Source organism: Arachis duranensis, chromosome 2 (assembly GCF_000817695.3).
Source record: "Arachis duranensis cultivar V14167 chromosome 2, aradu.V14167.gnm2.J7QH, whole genome shotgun sequence".
In the NCBI taxonomy this organism is placed as follows: domain Eukaryota; kingdom Viridiplantae; phylum Streptophyta; class Magnoliopsida; order Fabales; family Fabaceae; genus Arachis; species Arachis duranensis.
The window spans coordinates 9944547-9964139 of record NC_029773.3 but is presented as its reverse complement, the minus strand read 5'-3'; the positions used below and the strand labels follow the sequence as shown (position 1 = coordinate 9964139).

The following is a 19593-nucleotide window of genomic DNA, read 5'->3' as shown; positions in this document are numbered from 1 at the left end:
ATTCTATCTTTATTATTTTTATATATATTTAACAAATTAAAAAAATCAATAGGCACTAATAATTTGTGATAATATTGTAGTGTACTTTTTAATCTATTTGTCTAATTTATATTTTTTATTTTTCTTAATTCGTTTTCTTTTTTCCCAATAAATATTATCGGAGGGAATAAAATGAAAAAGGATTAATCATCATTAATCTCTTAAATTATTGTCTAAGTATAATTAATTAATTAGTTAATCAATTCAACGAGGCCCATGTGCGGTTTATTTATAATATTTATAGAGAAACATTTTTATCGATTTGCGTTGGCACAAACACAATCTCCATAGATTCAATTCTCTTTCTTCTTCGTTTTCCCTCACTTTCCCAGTCAACAAATTTTTCCGGAAAATAAAACAAACAAACAAAGAAGAAAAATCTCCCAGAATCGAAAAACCTTCCTTCCGTGTTCGAACGATTTCAGCGAAGATGTGGAACCAACCGTTCGGAAAAACCGATTTAGAAAGTGGTGGTGGAGCGAGACCACTGTACCCTATGATGCTCGAGAGTCCCGAACTTCGGTGGTCCTTCATTAGGAAGGTCTACATTATAATCGCCTTTCAGCTGCTCGCTACGATCGCTGTTGGCGCCGTTGTCGTCTCCGTCCATCCCATCGCACTCTTCTTCGCCGGCACCGGTGCTGGTTTGGCACTCTACATCGTCCTCATCTTTGTCCCCTTCATCAGTGAGTAGTAGTTCCTAATTAATTAACTAACTTCATTTCTAAATTTAGGGTTCCAATTTTAGGGTTTATGGGGTTTCTTATTTTTGGGTTCTTTTGGTTTTTTCTTGTTTGATCTGTTCTAACATTTTTTTTTTTACTTAATGCAGCGTTGTGTCCTCTTTACTATTATTACCAGAAGCATCCGGTGAATTATTTGCTGTTAGGAATTTTCACTGTTTCGCTTGCTTTCGTTGTTGGATTGACTTGTGCCTTTACTAGCGGTAAAGATTGGATCTTCTTGTCTTCTATTCCTTTCTTTTCATATAATTGTACTAGGAATTAGGATTATTGAACATGTCCATTTTTCAAAATGAACATAATCTTGTCATGTTGGTATCTTTCCCATTGATTTAATTGCTCTAGAAAAATAAAGCTAAAATTATAAACAATCAATGGTGGAAATATATACACCAGAGTATCCAGTTCGAATGGTGAGAGTTTAAGACATGAGGAATGCTAGGGGACCATCATCAGAATTTATTGTTTTTATTGTTTTTGGCCATGAGCTAGGCATCAATATTTAGAAGTATGGGATAAAGTATGTTATTGGATTCCTAGACTAATGGAACTAGATTAAAAGAATTGGCTAAGTGATGGCCAAAAAAAATAAATTCTAATGGTCTCCTAGCAAATTTAGTTTACGCCAAGATTTTTGTTTGTTTTGCTTGGTTCTTTTCATTGTAGGTGGGCGATGACTGATGAAATTTGGTTCTTTTCATTGTTCAAGTTGAATTATATTTTCTGGTTAGAATTTGCTTATTATGACCTTAATTTCTTCTGACGGGATTAGCTTTTTGGATACAGGGAAAGTGATTCTGGAGTCTGTCATATTGACTACTGTGGTGGTGGTTGCCTTGACTCTCTACACATTCTGGGCTGCAAGGAGAGGCCATGATTTCAACTTCCTTGGTCCCTTCTTGTTCGGCGTCGTGCTCGTTCTTATGGTCTTTGCATTCATTCAGGTAAAACTATGGGAGACTAATTTTGATAATCAAATGCTTCTGTTTTTATAAGACGTTCAAGATACAGGGTCATTAATGGTTTTGATGATGTATCAATCTACTATGAATGGATGTAGAAATTAAATTCATATTATGGTTCTAAAAAATTTGGTTTCTTTTGCATTTTGGAGCTGAGTTCTTATGCGGTGTTCTTTTTCTTTGCAGATTCTCTTCCCACTGGGTAAGCTCTCTGTTATGATCTATGGATGCTTGGCATCAATTATATTCTGTGGCTACATCATATATGACACAGACAACCTTATCAAGAGATACTCGTACGATGAATACATTTGGGCTTCGGTTTCATTATATTTGGATGTCATCAATCTTTTCCTTTCTTTGCTAAGCATTTTCAGAGCTGCTGAGAGCTAAACTCGATGATTTGTTTCATCTGTGCTACTATTTTGTTTACCCATTTCCCTGGCACATGTTTCATGTGTATGGGAAAGGGTATTTTTTGGGGACAAATAGGATTCTTATTTTGGATAATAAATGTGTGGCTTTGGCAAGTTCATTGTATCAAACACATTTGTCAAGACTGAATACTGTTTATAAAATTATGTATTTTACTGAATTGTAAATAAATTCATGATTTGTATTTTGCAATATTTGTGCTCGTTCTTTGCAACTATTTAATTTTTATAAAATAATTAATACTTACTATAAACTGATAGCAATTCAAGTAAATAGTAATTCTAATGCTAAATATAAATGACATCTTTGTATATCCAATATTGAAAAGTTTCAAAAATAGGGCTCAATGGACAATGGCGGTATTATTCAGAGCAAACGAGAGATATTTCTTTGTTGCCAAGCGGTATAGTATGTCTCCTTTTGGCATGTTATTGTCTATTAAAATAACAAGCTTCCTTGTTTGTGTCTATGGATTTCGTATAAGGAAAGAAATCGTGTTCCTTAACGTGTGTGGATTTTTTTTCGGCTAAGAAACCCACTCATTATTCCTTAGTGGCCAAGAATCTAACGTACATATTGCATTTTAATTTTATGCTGACAAATGTTATCTAAAGCCCAAAAAAAGAAGATAAAAGGAACCGAAGAGTTTATGACGGGAAATTTTAGAAGGTTAGATTTAATAGTATTTGTATAGTTTTTTAGAGTGTTTGATAATGTTTTAGATTTAATAGTATTTGTATAGTTTTTTAGAGTGTTTGAGAATGTTTTAAATGATTTTGGAACGTTCTAGAATGCCTTAAAAAGTTCCGAAATACTTGAAGACTCTAAAAAATTGTAGAATATTTTACAAGAGTGTAGATATATAAAGAATAATATAGAACAATTTAAAAGTATTTAGAAAAATATAGTAGGATAGATATTTGTAGAGAAGGTTTTAGATGATCAATCTAGATCATTCATTAGATTTAATCCTAACCATCCATTGAGGAGGTGAATGGCTATAAATAGGGAGTGAGAGTTAGAGTTTGAGTGTGAGTCATTTGTAATAAACATTTAGATAATAAAGTGTTCTTTTCACTAAAATTTCATTTCTCTTGTGTTCTTAGCTTTCGCTGACTTGGTTTTATTTTAAGAGGTTGAGTAAGTTCGAGTGTCGACACGGTAATGTTGGAGTGTGTTCAAAGCCACAAGCTGCATTAAAACGTACATTCAATACTTTTTTTTATAACTGAGCTGATTCTAATTTTGACTTTGAGTAAATAATCAAATTAGTAAAGATTAATATGACTAATTTAAAATTTTTAAAAAATAAATTTAATTATAAATTTTTTTTAGAGATTAATATAGAAAATAAATAATCTTTTAGAAATTAAATTTCCATTAGCACCTTTCCCTTTCTTCTCTCTTAAAACAAAGCTCAAATTGATCTCCCAATCCTGAATAATAGACTCTAATCTTCAGGATCAAATCTGCTTAATCTCCATGCTTGGGAAACAAAATCCTGCATAGCTAGGTAAGCTTCTATGTTATCCATCTGGCAGCAAACTGATTTAAATCCACACTCCCAAGCAAGAACCAAACCTCTCCAAACCGCAAACTCAGCATCTATAAACAGCCCAAACAGGCATAGATCCATAACATCCTTTTACTTAAGATCCTTTACAGTCCCAAATGGCACATCTCGGATTTGAATGCCGTAATAGCAGAGCTGAATTTCTTGAACACCTCTCCGAATGATGAAAAACCCTCCGAGTTCCAATGTCACCAAATCCACCAATGCCACCGATTTGAGTTAGGGATCTGAATATCGTTATGAAGGGAAAAGATTAAGATCCTCCAGACATTCCAACACACAATGAGCTGCAGTCTTGGGTTTCCCAACACAGCAGGGACACATCCGAATCTGCTAGGAAGAGCATCATAAATACAAGGCTAAAGGAAGAATTTTATTTTTTCCGGTAAGTGGCCACGCCAAATCCAATTCCAATTAGCTTGCTGATTCCAGTTGACCTTACTCTTTAAAACCCAAATATATCCATCTTTGGTCGTATAACTACCTGACACTGCACTCCTCCAAAACCAGCCAGTGGCATGATCAGGGGAATGATCCGTGAGAATTAGCTTAAAAGTTTCCAAGGTCCACTTAAGTTGACAGCAGAATACTAAATTTTCGCTTCTTTAAAAATCAACTTAAAGGCAAATTGACTTATCCAGTTATCCGTTACATTAGAAACCAAAGTACATTAAACAAAAAGGAAGAGAGACGAGAAGCGGCTCTGTAAACTGAAATCCAAACTTCGCTGGTCTTAAATCTTAATCAATATCATAAAGTGAATAAATTATACTTCGTTTCATCAAAAGTAGTACTAGTTTGTATGTACCTGCATGTTCTGCCAACTAGGAAATGTTTGAATATTCTCCAAACGACTGCTTCGAGTTAGTTTTAGAATAGCTAGCAACTAGCAAGTAGTAATGATATCAAAACGAGCTCTCCCACCAAACACTAAAAGGGTCGAACAAACCCGTAGTTCTAGCGATTTAGATATTCGACAATACATATGTTCATTTGATTTCCTAGAGATGCAAGCTAAATACAAATCTTTTAATTAGAAGCAGCAAGAAAACATCTTAGATGCTGAAATCAAATTCAATTTCTGTTTTGTCTCTCACCACCAATGGATAGAAGTCTAAAAATTCTGTCCACAAAAGCTCCTATCCACCCATCTAACATAGAATGTTCTACTAAAACCTAATAATCTTGAACAGAAATGTACAATAAATATCTGATTCATACAACTTCCAAGTACACTCAAGGTATACCCAAGTTGCAGAAGCTGAGTGATGTCACCGATGAACAATCTAGTTACATGCCCCAGATTCCCCGAGCCATTGCCACTCTGTTATTTGGCCTAGACGTTAGTTCATATAATATCCTTGCAAAAGTATCTGAATATTTGCTTTCCATGAAAAGGATCTCGGCAAAAGCATTCTCATACGCCAGCAACAAGGTTCTATTTTGTGGCTCGGAGACAAGACTCTCCAATATCATTGCAGCTTTCCGGCAAACTTCAGGAACGGGATGCGGTGTCTTTATCACTTTAAGCAATCGATCTATTGCCCTGAGTTTGAGGAAATTTTACCAGTTAGCACTACAATTTATTCACTAGCTTCGTGACCATTTATAGAAAATTACTCTACAATAAATTTATCTGTATATATATTCATTCAAGAATTGGTATTGAAGAAATCACCATCTCTCACTGGCAATCTTCAACCTACAGTCCATATTAACTTCAGCAAGGTTATACAGTGCACCAATAGCAGCTGCTTGTGCATCTAATGCTGGTAAACTGATGAGATCAATTAAACGCTTGTGTATCTGCCATAATCAATCAATTGTAATAATTATTATTACTATTATTTGGGTGCATCAAACAAATTAACAAGATTAACATGAATTAAAGATGTTAACCTGTGGAAAGAATGGAAGTAAGAATGGCTCATTGTCAGGATTAATGATCAAACGCCCAAGTAATTCTGCAGCAGCACAATGCCAGGCTTTGACTGTGGATTCCAGCATGCCCATGATGGCCTGAACTGCACGTTTTTCTCTGTAATGCATACAACAGTTCATCAATCAGTAAGAAAAAGGAATATAATGACATGCACGCACAGTAAAATAGATCAAATCACTCACGTTATTTTAATAAAAGATGGCTTGGATGAGCTAAATATTCGAAGGTCCAGAAGTGGAGCCAAGTTAACAATTGTCTCTAGAGCATTTGTGACAAGTTCTTCATCCTCTATAAACATAGTGAACATTTTTGTAACAAAACAGTATACAAATTTTATTGAGAAAAGCAATAGATGAATTGATGATAAAGTCAAACGAACTCAATAATAACAATAACATTAGATCCTTAGGAAACTAAAAACCCGAAGTGTTTTTGTGACACTTCATCAGAAGAAGCGCTATCATAATAAAAGGCCTATCTGCCTTTAATTAGTGCAGAGAAGCATTTTATCTCCCAGTTCGGAATCAAGAACCTTATGTATTGTCTATTTAGATGTCACTTGTCAAAAAGGATAGCTAAGTAATCAACAAGTTCCCATTTACATTAGCCATGACATTCCAAATTATACACAAACAAATATTATGAAAAATAAATAATAATAGTAAAAAGTTGTGTCGCCTTCATCATCAATATCGTAATCACATCCAAGTTCACCCACCACATCTGGGTTTGGGCAAAAGGATTTTCTAAAAAACATTGTAAAAACACAAAAACAGAAGTGATGCTTAATGATGTAAGTACCACCACTGCTAGAACCATATATGGAAAAACAAGCATGTCATATTCTACGAGCATCAAGTCTCACCTACAATATGATCTTCTATACATTGGAAGGCTGTTTCCAAACAATGACGATTTTGGGCCATTATAACTTCATTATCTGGCATGAAAGAGAAGTTTCTGATGATATTTGAAGCAGCTACAGCACACTGCTGTTTTTCTGCTCGCCCTTCATCATCTAAATTAAAGAGACTATCTTCATCAAACCACAACTCTGACAAACGTGACTTTGTCACACCACTCTGCTGTGTTGATTCTGTACCAGTAGTGGCGGATGCTGACCTGCATTAACATAATTGTCCTACAATCATATTCAATTTCACTACCATCCCATCCCCAAAAAGAAAACATATGCTCCAAGGAAAATTAAAACTTGAAAGCAAAGATTATGTTCAAGAACAACAAATTACCCAGGGCGGTGGGGAGTTCCAGTTGAGCCCAATGCCTGATACTCATTCCCAAATCCAGTTACAACAGAATTTGCACCTAAAGATCTGACCCTTGATGGCTTAACTAGTTCTTTTGGGAGTGCTATGTCACGCCAATCATCTATCTGTTTCAATTCATAACACCACAAACTATAAACATAACAAAGAACTGAGGAGCATCAACAAATCTTCTCCAAGGCATTTCTATGAAAAAGGAGATAACACCAAAGCAAGTGGTATAGTAAAACAAGATTGGTAGCACATACAACTTGAAGAAGTGCATCAAGCAAACCCGGAATCTTCGCCAGCGGAGTGGCGTCTTTGCGACTGTCATCCTTCTCTTTAAAGGAGAGCAATGTAAGAGTATTGAGTGCCCAGGTTAGCTCACTCTTAAGACCACTTTGAAGAGCCAAAACAATTCTTTTATTATTTTGATCTGTAAAAGAATACAGAAGTCAACAAACCCTTAATCCCTCACAACATAACTTCCTGTATAAGCGCATTTTGAATTGTAACCCCTTTTTTTTTCACTTCTCAAAAGCAGCGAACTCAGATCAGAAAGGTTTTAATTATAAGATATTTTGAACTAAAAATAAGGTAATCTAAGCACATCTCGAACCTAAAAGAAACCAGAATTTGTTCTACGATAAGAAATCATTAAGAGTAATGCTCAATCTTCCTCTAAAATCAAACTAGGGTAAAATAGAAGAAATTTTAGCTGAAAATACAAAGGATGAAGCACACGTAATTTGAAAATCAGAAGAAGCTACGAACGGACCAGCAAAGGAGCTATGGACGTGAAGCGAAGGACCAAGCAGGGTTGACGGAGCCGCCGCCGAATCACCGGCGGCGGCGGCTATTGCTGCTGCCGCGGCACTATTGCTACCGCTGCCGAATGGGCGGCCTCTCTTAGCAGGCGGCGCCGAACCGCCACCGGAAGATCCACCGGACTTTCCCTGTTCCCTCTTCTGCATCACTTTTCTTCCGCCTACGAGGCCGTGAAAAGGTGGCAAAATCGCGGCGGTGCAGGAGATAGGTTCGAAGAGTGGGAGTCGGAGAGGGATGTGATTGGAGATTTGGTTTCGAGTTGGTTCAAGTATTGGTTGGACTAACAATTGGGCCAAGGCCCGTTAATCTGTTACGCAGGCCTAAATATATTTGTGCTAATAGTTAATGAATTTAATTTTGACAATGTATAGCATTTTATATAATCGTGCAATCATATTTATTTTTTAGATAATTATTTATGTGATCAACATAAAAAATAGTTATTTTTATTAATATAACATTATATAATTAATATATATAAAATTATTTTACACCGTACATCAAAATTAAATTCATAGTTAATAACATAAAAAGGTTTGCTAGCAAAATAAAAATGGTGTTTTATTACTAAATTATTATAAAAATGGTGTTTTATTACTAAATTATTAAAATTGACCATCAAAGATTACGTGTTTATTTTTGGTGGCTTTAAATCGATCAAAAATATTTTTTTAATAAAATAAAATTTTAGTTATTTTTTAGTATGTTTGGTAAATTTTTAATATTAAAAATATTTAAAAATATTTTTTTGAGAAGTTATAATTTATATTTTTTTAATTTTTTTTTAAAAAATATTTTTTATATAAGAAATTAATAAAAATATATTTTTATCTTATTAAGTATCACAAAATCTTTAATTAGAATTTTGATCTGTAGGGCATTAGTTATTAACTTGATAAATAAATCTCTTCCATTTTTAAATCTACTAGAAAACTTTTATCGAAAATCCAAAACTTTAACTTTTAATGCTTTTGTAGTAATTTTTTTTAAGTAAAAATTATATTATATATGATCCTTGTTAAGAGCTCTGGTTAGGAAGATCCAATTCGATAAAATATTTTGTGCACATTTTGTATATATTAATAAAATTATGAAAAAATAAAAAAATTATTGTTGTTGTTTTATGAAAAATAATACTATCTATTTATATTAATTATTAAATTAATTTTAAATTTTAAAATAAAATAAAATAATTAAAATCTTTAAATAATTCTTTCAAAAAAAGATAAGTATAACTATTAAAAAAAGATAAACAAAATAAATTTTACTTAAAAAAAAAAGATAAGATAATAAATAAAAATAAAATAAGAACACAGACACCACTATATATGATCTTTCTTCGTCACTTGTTTTTGTTTCCTTTCATTCACTTCTTACTGATCAGAAGAAGATGGCGAAGGAACAATTGCAGGTGCTGAACGCATTGGATGTTGCAAAGACACAATGGTACCACTTCACGGCCATTGTGATAGCTGGGATGGGTTTCTTTACCGATGCCTATGACCTCTTCTGCATCTCCCTTGTCACCAAGCTCCTTGGCCGCTTGTACTACTACGATGGCTCCGATAACCCCGGGTCTCTTCCGTCCAACGTCTCCTCTGCCATCAATGGCGTTGCATTCTGCGGCACCCTGGCCGGCCAACTATTCTTCGGTTGGCTGGGCGACAAGATGGGAAGGAAGCGTGTCTACGGAATGACACTCATGCTCATGGTTATTTGTTCCCTTGCCTCCGGCCTCTCCTTTGGAAAAGACCCGAAATCTGTTATAGTCACTCTTTGCTTCTTTAGGTTCTGGCTTGGGTTTGGGATCGGCGGCGACTATCCTCTCTCCGCAACCATTATGTCTGAGTACGCCAACAAGAAGACGCGTGGAGCATTCATCGCGGCGGTCTTTGCCATGCAGGGATTTGGAATCCTTGCAGGTGGCATGGTTGCGATCATAGTTTCGTCCATTTTCAAGGGACTGCACCCTGCTCCGGCGTTTCAGTTGGACCACGTGGGGTCCACCGTGCCAGAAGCCGATTACGTTTGGAGGATAATCTTGATGTTTGGCGCGCTTCCCGCTCTTGCGACGTACTATTGGAGGATGAAGATGCCGGAGACAGCAAGGTACACGGCCTTGGTGGCGAAGAACGCAAAGCAAGCAGCTTCGGACATGTCCAAGGTTCTTGAGGTTGTGATTGAAGCAGAGGAAGAGAAGATTGAGCAGCAAGAAACAGGAGGAGGCAACGATTTTGGATTGTTCTCGAGAGAGTTTGTTAAGCGGCATGGGCTCCACCTTGTTGGAACCGCCACAACTTGGTTCCTTTTGGATATTGCTTACTACAGCCAGAATCTGTTCCAGAAAGATATCTTCACTGCCATCGGTTGGATCCCACCCGCGAAGACAATGAACGCAATTGAAGAGGTTTACAAGATTGCGAGAGCACAGACTTTGATTGCACTGTGCAGCACCGTTCCCGGTTACTGGTTCACGGTGGCACTCATTGATAGGGTGGGGAGGTTTTCCATTCAGTTGATGGGGTTCTTCTTCATGACAGTTTTCATGTTTGCATTGGCAATACCTTATCATCATTGGACTTTGGAGGGAAACCAAATTGGCTTTGTTGTCATGTATTCATTGACGTTCTTCTTCGCCAACTTTGGACCCAATGCCACCACTTTTGTGGTCCCTGCCGAGATCTTCCCTGCTAGGCTCAGATCAACATGTCATGGCATCTCAGCAGCTGCAGGCAAAGCTGGAGCTATGGTTGGTGCTTTTGGATTTGTTTACGCTGAGAACGGAATTGGCATCAGGAACACCCTTATCATCATGGCTGTCGTTAACGTCTGTGGCTTCTTCTTCACATTCTTGGTTCCGGAATCCAAAGGAAAATCTCTAGAAGAAATGTCTGGTGAGGCTGAGGAGGACCAACAGGCTGAAGCTGTGGATAATAATGTTGTTTAAGCTTTAATTAATTAATAATTATGAATCTTGTAAATCCATGGTTGATTAGCTTTTACTATGTGATTTTAAGACGGTGCTATAGTACATCATGGAGTCTTAGTTTTAAGAAAAAGTATAGGTAGATAATAAAAATATTAAATAATGTGAATAATAGATATATTAAATGTTTATTTTACTAAGTGTATGAATGGTTATTTTAATATTAAGATTTAAGTGAATAATTTAGAGATATAATATATTTTTATTTAATTGGTGGTTATTCAATAACGGTATTTTTAATAATAATGTTGTTTAAGCTTTAATTAATAATTATGAATCTCTTTTTTTCCTTTATAAATGAAACCATTTACCAATTTATTACTGTTTTTTAGAGGTGTACATTTAAAATCCAAAATATAGTTAATTAGATAAAAAATTAGAACCAAATTTTAGCTAACTAATTTAATAAAATAATTTTAAAAATTATATTTATATTATTAAAAATTGGTTAACTAAAATTAAATTTTAAAAATCGATTCTTAACTGATTAACCAAAACGAAAACAAAATTTTATACAACTCTTATTTCAAATTAATTAACTGATTTTTTTTTTTTGTAAAAACTGGTTTTAATCCAGTTTTTAACCCCCTTTTTTTAAATTCAATTTTTCTATGTAAAAACTGATTTTTTTCAAAATCGTTTTTTATTTTTATAATTGGTTAAAAATCAATTTTAAATTTTCTAATTGATTAATAACTAATTTTATCATATAAAACTAATTTAATTACTTAATAAAATTAAAATTTTAGTTAACCAAAAACAAATTTAATTTTTGGATTAACCAAATTACGTACAGCCTTACTAGTGTTCTAATCTATTCTTCATAACATACCAGCAGAGATATTACGTATCAGAGGCAAGCCAGAGAGAGGCACAGAGGAGCAGAAGCTCTATTGAATCTATTGATTTCTTAGAAGGAAAGAAATCATGTTAGTTAACTTAACTTGTATGAATTGGTGCCATGCTTCAAGTCTCCAGTTAAATTTGCAAAGGATTGAATATTCTCCAATTCACCAATACAAGGTCACTAGTGTTGTGCTTAGAACTAGAAAACTTAAGCTAGTAGTTACCATAACAAAACAAGAGTTAAGCTAAAACGGTCAAAGACAAACCTACTATTTATATATATATGTGTTCATATGATTCCCTAGATATTCAAGTTAAATACACATGGCTTGAATTAGAGGTAGCTATAGAATATCTTAGATAGATGATGAAAACAAATAAAATCAAATCCCATTTTTGTTTTGTCTCTCTGCAACAATGGATAGAAGTCTAGAAACACCTTGAGTCCACATATCATATTCTCTTTGGTTTCTGCATTCAAACTCCACAATCCCTCTTGATTCTGTCTTCAATCCAAAGTACTTTCTTTTCTCTTCATCATCAAATAGATGTCTCCCTGGCCATGCTGCTAAATTTGTGCACACATCCAACACAACATCTACAAATTTTAAGAGGAAAAAAATATATTAGGTTTATTTACTTACTTTAGTTACCATTATTAAATTTTTAATTAGGTCTCTGTAGTTTAAATTCATACTAAAAGTCTCTATAATGTAAATAAATTTTGCTTACGCTTTTTCTTCTTAGTAATGGTTCCAGCAACATGTTTGCTCTTCATCTTCAACATAACCTAAAATGGTTACAAGCAAAGTGATGAATTAAAGCTGAAAAGATCATGTAGATACCCAACCCCATTTTCTTTGATTTATTTAAAAGAAAAAGGTTTAATAAGTTACCTGGCCTGTTCTATGCATGTAAACAGAAACTATTTTCCAGTGAAGATCACCTATAAAAAAAAAAAAAGAAAATACTCAAGAGCTAGTGCTTAATTAATCCTTGGGGTTGTGTTTGCGAGTTTTGATTTTCGGAAGAAAACGAAGAATTTGAAGTTTAAATATTAGTCCAGTCTATACTTCTAACTCTTTTTTTCCCTCGGAAATCAAAACTTGGAAACCAAGTTTTAAAATTCTTATTTTAGAAGAAAAGAAAACGAAAGGTTTAAAGCATAAATATCTAGTACATTTTACACTTTAAACTCTTCGCTTTCTTTTTTCTTTTTCTAAAATAAAATCTCGCGATTAAGGCTTAGTTTGGTGATAGTTCGTTGGTACCTTTTCGAGTTCGTTTGAGCAATTCAGTGCCCTTAGCAAGGAGCTCTAAGGTGCAAACACCAAGAAAATTTTCTCCATTAATGAACTCACCACTATCACTTGTGCTTGAAGTACTATAACTTGCTTTACCACCACAAATTCCAATCCCAAAGCCTCTCTCTAATGGTGCCACTGAGGTGATATTCCAAACCTCCTTCAATGCTCTTGCTTTCAAGGTTGCTGCTCCTCTTAGAGCTGCATATCAATATGGCCATTAATATTTCCACATTGCCAATACAAGGAGACAAAGTACTATTATCAGGGTGTGTTTCACAATCTTTGTTTAAAGATATATGAATTATAGAATTTTCTTTGGAGTATCTACTTATATGAATTATATATGGTAACTCATTTCACGTTTTAAAATATTTCTTTTATTTTTTAGCGGAGACTTACATGTAGTTATTTTTATATAAAGTTGATAGTAAAAAATTATTAAATGATTTAGTATCTTTTGACTAAATTATTATCTAACGATTTTTAGCTATTAACTTTATATCAAAACATTTGTATGTAAGCATATTTTTTCTTCTGAAATCAAAACTAAGCAAACATGACTTAATGGACATGTTTGGTTACTTGTTTAAACTTTTCAATGTTTTGTCTATTTTTAAATTTTATAAAGAAAAATAATAAAATTCATTTTTATTTTTTTCAAAATTTTCATAATATTTTTAGAACAAAAAATTTTGAAACCATATTTTCACTTTTTTTCTTAATTATAAGCCAAGATCACCCTAGCAGCACTATTAACAATGAATCCTAGTTCATTCCATTTTTTTAATGATTAAGTCAATGACACTTTGTAAGGATCATTCAAATTCACTCAACTTTAGCTAACATCAATAACTTATACAAAAAGGATTGTTTGGTATTTTTTGTTTTTATTTTAAATTTATCACGTTCTTAGTATTTTGTAAAAAAAAAAGTAAAAATAATAAAAAACTAATAGAAAAGAAGTTTCTAGAATTCTACCTGTGGCAGCAGCAGCTGTAAGAGTATTGATATCATCATCAGATTTGACATTAACAGCAGAACCAATCACAGAAGCAAGATGTTCCCTTTCAGCCCCCATTGATTCTGCAGCCTCAACACACTGAGCAGCAACCAATGTTGCTGCTGAGGCCACAGCCATGTCTATCTTTCCCATCTTCTCATCCTCCCTATTGCTTGCGGACAAAGTCGCAGTTGCGGCCGTAACAGCTGCAACTGCGGCAGCTACCGCGGCAACAGAGATGGATGCATGGAGTTGAGCATTGTGTGTTCTGTTCTCTTCTTTCTTTTTCTCTCTTCTTTCCTTTAACCATTTTCCAACTGTTTTAGGCCCTGATGATGATGATGAACATGGTGGAGTTGTATTGCCATTAATGCAGGTAGAAGAATTCATGATGGCTCTTCCACCATTGAATAGAGGGTGAATTGAATTGTTGGCTCTAAAGAACTGCAATGATATAAATAAATAGATGGAAGCTTGTTAGCGTCATTGGTTTTTGGATTATTCATCATTATTATTGCATTGATTGTGTGCTTGTTTTTGTGTTAACATATAGTTTGGAAAATGTTATCATGCCCTGACATAATTTAATGTTAGTATAACTTCTTACATTTAATCCACTAAACTACTTAGTGTCTGTTTGGATTACAGTTTGCAAATCAGAGTTTGCATAAAATTGATTTTGTAAAATTGATTTTAATGATAAGTTAGTTTGGGTTAACGTGATTTATGTTTGGTAATCTTTATATCAAAATTGATTATAGTAAAATAAATATTGTTTGAATTATACTACTCAAAATCACTTTTAAATGAAAAATTACTAAAATAGACATCAATTTTATATACCTGCAAAATCAGAATACTATAAAAAATAATATAAAAAATATTTATCATATAAATAAAATAAATACAATAAAAAATAAAAATATAAAAGAGAGTACTATAAATTTTATAATGTCACACAAAAAGAAAATATTTTATAATTTTTTTTAGTATCGTCAGTACTCTTTAATTTAGTATTATTTTAGACTATAAATTTTTATTATTTATGACTCTATTGTTATTTATAATTAATTTTTTATTTATTTTGTCCTTTTTTTATAGGATCATAATTTATATTATTCAAAATTTTGATAATAAACGTAGTATATAATAATTACAATTACAATTACAAATTTTACAAATTCAGAATAAAAAATAAAAAAATTAATACAAAACAAAAATAGAGTACATCAAAGAATAGAAAAAAATTATACAGATAAAAAATAATAAAAATTCTATAAAACCAACAACATATAAATAATAAATAATAAAAATTCCATAAAACCAACAACATATATCATATGAACAAAAAAAATACCATAAAACATAAATAAAATTCATATGAATAAAATCAAGTAAAAATAAAAAAATTTCAATTTGTTAGTGATAAATGGAACTAAAAAATTATGAAGAAGCAGGAAGAACTACAAAGAATGACTGTGAAGATAATAGTTACTAGTATCATTCTTATAGAAGAAAATGAAGGGTAGGGTTGGTAAAAAAAAAATATTTTAGCTTCTCCTAAACATGAAACGTGAAACGTGAAACGCAAAAGCTACAAATTTGAGCTTCTCCTAAACGTGGGTTCAGAGGCAGAATCAATTCTGCGTTCACAAAGATAAAAATTGCCAAACATCAAAGTAAAACTTTCAAGAAGTTTAAACGGGCTTCTATCCTCCCCAACGTGTTTGCCAAACACACCCTTATTCTAAAAAGACTAAAATATTGATAAATAAATTTCTAATGTTGCATTTAAAAAGGAATTGAGATTGAGAGATGGATATTAGAAAATTGAGACTAAATTAAGTTTTTCAATTATATTTAGTATAAAATATACTGAACTAAATTATGTTTTAGTATTATGTTAGTTTAAAATAAATATAAAAATTGAGAGATAAATTTAAAATTTAAAAAGTTAAAAAGGGATATTTTTAGAAGAAATATTATTAAAATTTTACTGTCTCCAAAAATTTTAATTATATGTGTCTTCACTCTTCGGAGATAATAAAGGACTGAAATTTTGTATTTTGAAATTAAAATTTTAATTTTAGTCTTTAATCATCAAATGCAATACTAAGTTTCAGTTTTTTTGTCTCAATTCTATTCTATAAAAACAAATAGTATTCCAATAATAGATTCTACTTCTATTAGTTATTTTTCAAATATTTTTAGTACTAAAAATATTGAAATATTAACTTTTTAAAGATTAAATTATTATTACATTGATTATCTAAATACTATACAAAAATTTTGTTTGTATTACATAGACGGTCTGAAATCTAAAAAAAAAATGTGAATATAATATTTTTGAAAGTCTAAATTGTAAGTGTGCTTCATTGTTCCCTATTTCTATTGAATACACATCACTGAATTACCTTAGATTCTTAGTTATCGTAGTGCGTTTTGCATCGAGTTAAACATGGTAGATTTTAAACTTGAGTCATAGCTTAAACCATAGTTTGGTTTATCACATAACTTAACATATTCTGGTAAAATCATGTTTTGAGTTAAAATAATTTACCCTCTTGTGTGATAAAATCAAGATATCCCAATGAAACCAAACATATCCTTTTTTAACATTATAAGTTTAAAAATAAAACTACTGACAACAAAATTGATGGTTGTGACAAATAAGTCAGTAGCAATGTCTTTTCTTCATTGTTTCTATGTCGGTGTTAAATTTTTATTAGTTTCAATGTCTCATAATTTCATTGTTTCTTAGCTCTGTTCTTTCTAGTGAAAGGCCATGTTTGACTTTTAATGCCTTACAAAGAAAGAAATGTCAAAAGGAGAATGTGGAAACTAAGGTACATTAGATATTCAATCTCTTTGTCCTGTTATGAAAGCATGCTGACTTAGAAAACCAATGTGTATCATTGCCCTATTTCAATAGGACTAGGCTAATTGGAAGTTAATGTAAGTTTTGAAGTTTCATATTCATTAATAAATAAAAAATTTAATTATTTTATTAGTTTTTACAGATTTATTAAATTTATAAAGATTTTTATAAAAAAAATTTAATTAAATTTTTACATTATTTTTAATTTTATAATTAACTTTTTTGGTATTAAAAATTTAAAATTAATAGAATATTCTTTAAAAATAAATAGTTAACAAACTAATTAAGCTCTTAAATACGGATACCTTCAATTTGTGAAAAAATATTCTATTAATTCTAATATTTTTTTACATTAGTAGGACTTAATTATAGAAAAAACAGTATAACAATCCAACTAAAAAGAAAAAAAATAAAGGCCTAATTACAAATTTAATAAAACTATAAAAATTAACAAAAAAAATTAAACATAAATAAAATTTATACATCTAAACAAATTCATATATTGATTGTATTTTTTAGATTAAAATATGACATTTGACCTGATTTTATAATTTCTCATTTAATTTATTGATTGTGACCAATGTTAATATAAAATTAAAACATTTAAGTTTTTAATAATATGTTATTAATTTACTAAAAAAATTAAATTTTAATTAAATTGTGTTAATAAAAGTAACCTTAACGAACCTTGTTATCACAAACCCTTGTAAATAATTGTTTTGAATGTTTGATATCTCACTTTGTCCAGATATACAATTAATGAAGTATGTGTATGTGTAACACTTAGAATAGTGAATCATTTGGGTCTTTCAAGTTTTTTTCTTGTATATATATTTTTTATATTTTTATTATTCTTTTTACGTTGTATTATTTTTGTGTATATTTTTTATTTTTTAATTAAAAATAATTAATAAAAAGTGAAAGAAAATAAGAGTTTATCTTTTATACCATAAAAAAAATACAAAAAGAAGTATGCACAAAGAATAATATAGATATCATTTCTCTTTCTTCGAATAACTTCTAAAAAAATAATATTTAATTTGTAAAACTTTTTATATATTTTTATGCATTTTTCTTTGTAATACTTCTCTAACTTGTTACCCTCTTAACCCATAATGTTTAACGTGTTATGTTGATTTAAAATAAAAATTTACATTGAAATTGATTGATAAAATAAAACATTAAAACTGATATCACCTTAGAGATACAATATGACATTGACAAAAAGTCAATAAAATTTTATCATTCGTATAATTATGTTGTTCAAATAATTAAAAATAATATAAAATTTTAACTGAATTAAGACTAAATATTAAAAGGATAAATTTTATTTTTAATTATAAATTTTTATTTATGATATATAATATATAATCTCACAAATATTTATATCTATATTATTTATAGGACTCAAAATAAAATTAAATTAGAACTAACTTTTAACGTTATAATGAAACTTGTAATCAGTGTATCATATTCTAATTAAGATAATCTGAGAGTATATATAAATTCAAATTATGATAACTGTTACCTTTTTATAATTCAAATCCATGGCATTAAATTACTCTAATACATGATACACTAGCATGTTAATTTGGTAGATTGATATAGAAGAAATCCAACATATTTTGACAATGTTAGAACATAGATTGATAGAACACTATTGCAGCTGTGAAAGAAAACCACTTTTCACTGCAAAAATATAGTCACTTTCACTTTCACTTTCACCTCATCAGTGCCTAACCAACCTGCTTGTTCCTCATCATGGGCCCCACCATGCACTAGAGAGAGAGAGAGAGAGAAAGAGAGTACCTTAAGAAGATCATCATCATACTCATCCTGAGAAGGAGAAATTGGTGGACTATCATCTGTTCCTGTTTGGGAGCCACCACCATTATTGTTATTATTATTCACTGCTTCATGATCAAGTGAGACTCTTCCTGATGTTAATGGTGGTGACACTAATTCCTGTTACATATATTCAAATATATATGAACTTGAAACATAAAATAACTGAAAAAAGAGTAGCTAATATGCATATCAAAGTTAATGCAGCCATTTTTTTCTTTTTAGAGAAAAATCTCATGTTAAATGCGGTTGTTTTTATCTAAAATTGATGGTCGAGAATGTTGGATAATTAGATAAATTTAAATTTTATCTAAATATAATTTATGACAAAAATTTAGTAGTTGTAAAGATAGAAATAAATACAAATTTTTTGTATCCCATAAATAATTTTTTTTATATTTTTATATATACTTCCTAAATTAGAAACAGAAGATCTTCATATCTGATTCTGTCTCTAGATATCTTTGTGAAAAACAGAATCCTAAAACAATCTTAAAGAACATAAAAGTTAATAACCCCCTACGATGTGAATGTTAGTATGTTACATATAAATTTCATAATTTTTTTTTCAGAGAATATTCTAATAGGGAAGAAATTAAAGTTAATGAAAAATTAAAAAAGAACCTGTCTAGTGGACTGTGAGAAAATGCAGTCAAGGAGAAGCTGTTGTGAAGTGGCAGAGTAAGAAAAAGAGAACTCATTATTATTATTATTCTCTGGAGACATGGTTGATGATGAAGCATCATGTTCTTGAGGAGGAGGAGGAGGAGGAAGAAGAAGAGGAGGAGGTGGTAATCTTGGACTCTCAGGCATGGAACAACTACTGCCATTTCCATGCAACTCATTATTTTTCATTATTCTTGACTTGGATTCCATGGAAGGATAGTAGTATCACACTTTTTTGGCCTTTTCAAATCTAACTCACTTCATATGGGCTGTGT

At 31.4% G+C, this 19593-nt stretch overlaps 4 protein-coding genes across 5 annotated transcripts; 2 read left to right on the top strand and 2 right to left on the bottom strand.

Moving 5' to 3' along the window:
* The first annotated feature begins 295 nt into the window (after window positions 1-295).
* On the top strand, window positions 296-2371 carry LOC107473492 (protein LIFEGUARD 2). Its single transcript, XM_016093067.3, has 4 exons — window positions 296-725; window positions 872-985; window positions 1569-1726; window positions 1931-2371. Exons 1-4 carry the CDS (start codon window positions 470-472, stop codon window positions 2135-2137), a joined length of 735 nt encoding a protein of 244 aa, XP_015948553.1. The 5' UTR covers window positions 296-469; the 3' UTR covers window positions 2138-2371.
* A 2307-nt stretch (window positions 2372-4678) lies between these two features.
* Window positions 4679-8048, bottom strand: LOC107473493 (armadillo repeat-containing protein LFR). Its single transcript, XM_016093068.3, has 8 exons — window positions 7741-8048; window positions 7229-7398; window positions 6945-7087; window positions 6560-6816; window positions 5877-5982; window positions 5652-5790; window positions 5431-5558; window positions 4679-5298 (listed from the first exon to the last, which is right to left on the bottom strand). The coding sequence occupies exons 1-8, from the start codon at window positions 7934-7936 to the stop codon at window positions 5043-5045; spliced, it is 1395 nt and encodes a 464-aa protein (XP_015948554.1). The 5' UTR covers window positions 7937-8048; the 3' UTR covers window positions 4679-5042.
* A 1132-nt stretch (window positions 8049-9180) lies between these two features.
* On the top strand, window positions 9181-10737 carry LOC107473522 (low affinity inorganic phosphate transporter 1-like). The gene has a single exon (XM_016093095.3). It carries the CDS (start codon window positions 9181-9183, stop codon window positions 10735-10737), a length of 1557 nt encoding a protein of 518 aa, XP_015948581.1.
* Window positions 10738-11929: 1192 nt separating this feature from the next.
* On the bottom strand, window positions 11930-19495 carry LOC107473538 (VAN3-binding protein). Of its 2 annotated transcripts, none has more exons than XM_016093106.3 (7): window positions 19277-19495; window positions 18617-18772; window positions 13908-14373; window positions 12894-13127; window positions 12519-12568; window positions 12355-12412; window positions 11930-12220 (listed from the first exon to the last, which is right to left on the bottom strand). In XM_016093106.3, the coding sequence occupies exons 1-7, from the start codon at window positions 19463-19465 to the stop codon at window positions 12006-12008; spliced, it is 1368 nt and encodes a 455-aa protein (XP_015948592.2). In that variant the 5' UTR covers window positions 19466-19495; the 3' UTR covers window positions 11930-12005. The 2 variants fall into 2 exon arrangements, with proteins under 2 accessions (XP_015948592.2, XP_052113592.1); XM_052257632.1 differs by having other exon boundaries at window positions 18617-18678; window positions 19277-19332.
* Window positions 19496-19593: the final 98 nt, after the last annotated feature.

Coding starts and splice junctions, on each gene's coding strand:
- LOC107473538 (XM_016093106.3), bottom strand. CDS start 19,465: ATGCCTGAGAGTCCAAGATTACCACCTCCTCCTCTTCTTCTTCCTCCT. Junction 13,128..13,907: donor TACAGCTGCTGCTGCCACAG/GTAGAATTCTAG, acceptor ATTGATATGCAG/CTCTAAGAGGAGCAGCAACC. Junction 12,221..12,354: donor CATTACTAAGAAGAAAAAGC/GTAAGCAAAATT, acceptor TAAAATTTGTAG/ATGTTGTGTTGGATGTGTGC.
- LOC107473492 (XM_016093067.3), top strand. CDS start 470: ATGTGGAACCAACCGTTCGGAAAAACCGATTTAGAAAGTGGTGGTGGA. Junction 726..871: donor CATCTTTGTCCCCTTCATCA/GTGAGTAGTAGT, acceptor TACTTAATGCAG/CGTTGTGTCCTCTTTACTAT. Junction 986..1,568: donor GACTTGTGCCTTTACTAGCG/GTAAAGATTGGA, acceptor TTTTGGATACAG/GGAAAGTGATTCTGGAGTCT.
- LOC107473522 (XM_016093095.3), top strand. CDS start 9,181: ATGGCGAAGGAACAATTGCAGGTGCTGAACGCATTGGATGTTGCAAAG.
- LOC107473493 (XM_016093068.3), bottom strand. CDS start 7,936: ATGCAGAAGAGGGAACAGGGAAAGTCCGGTGGATCTTCCGGTGGCGGT. Junction 5,983..6,559: donor TATAGAAGATCATATTGTAG/GTGAGACTTGAT, acceptor CTATGTTTATAG/AGGATGAAGAACTTGTCACA. Junction 5,299..5,430: donor AAGATTGCCAGTGAGAGATG/GTGATTTCTTCA, acceptor CCTCAAACTCAG/GGCAATAGATCGATTGCTTA.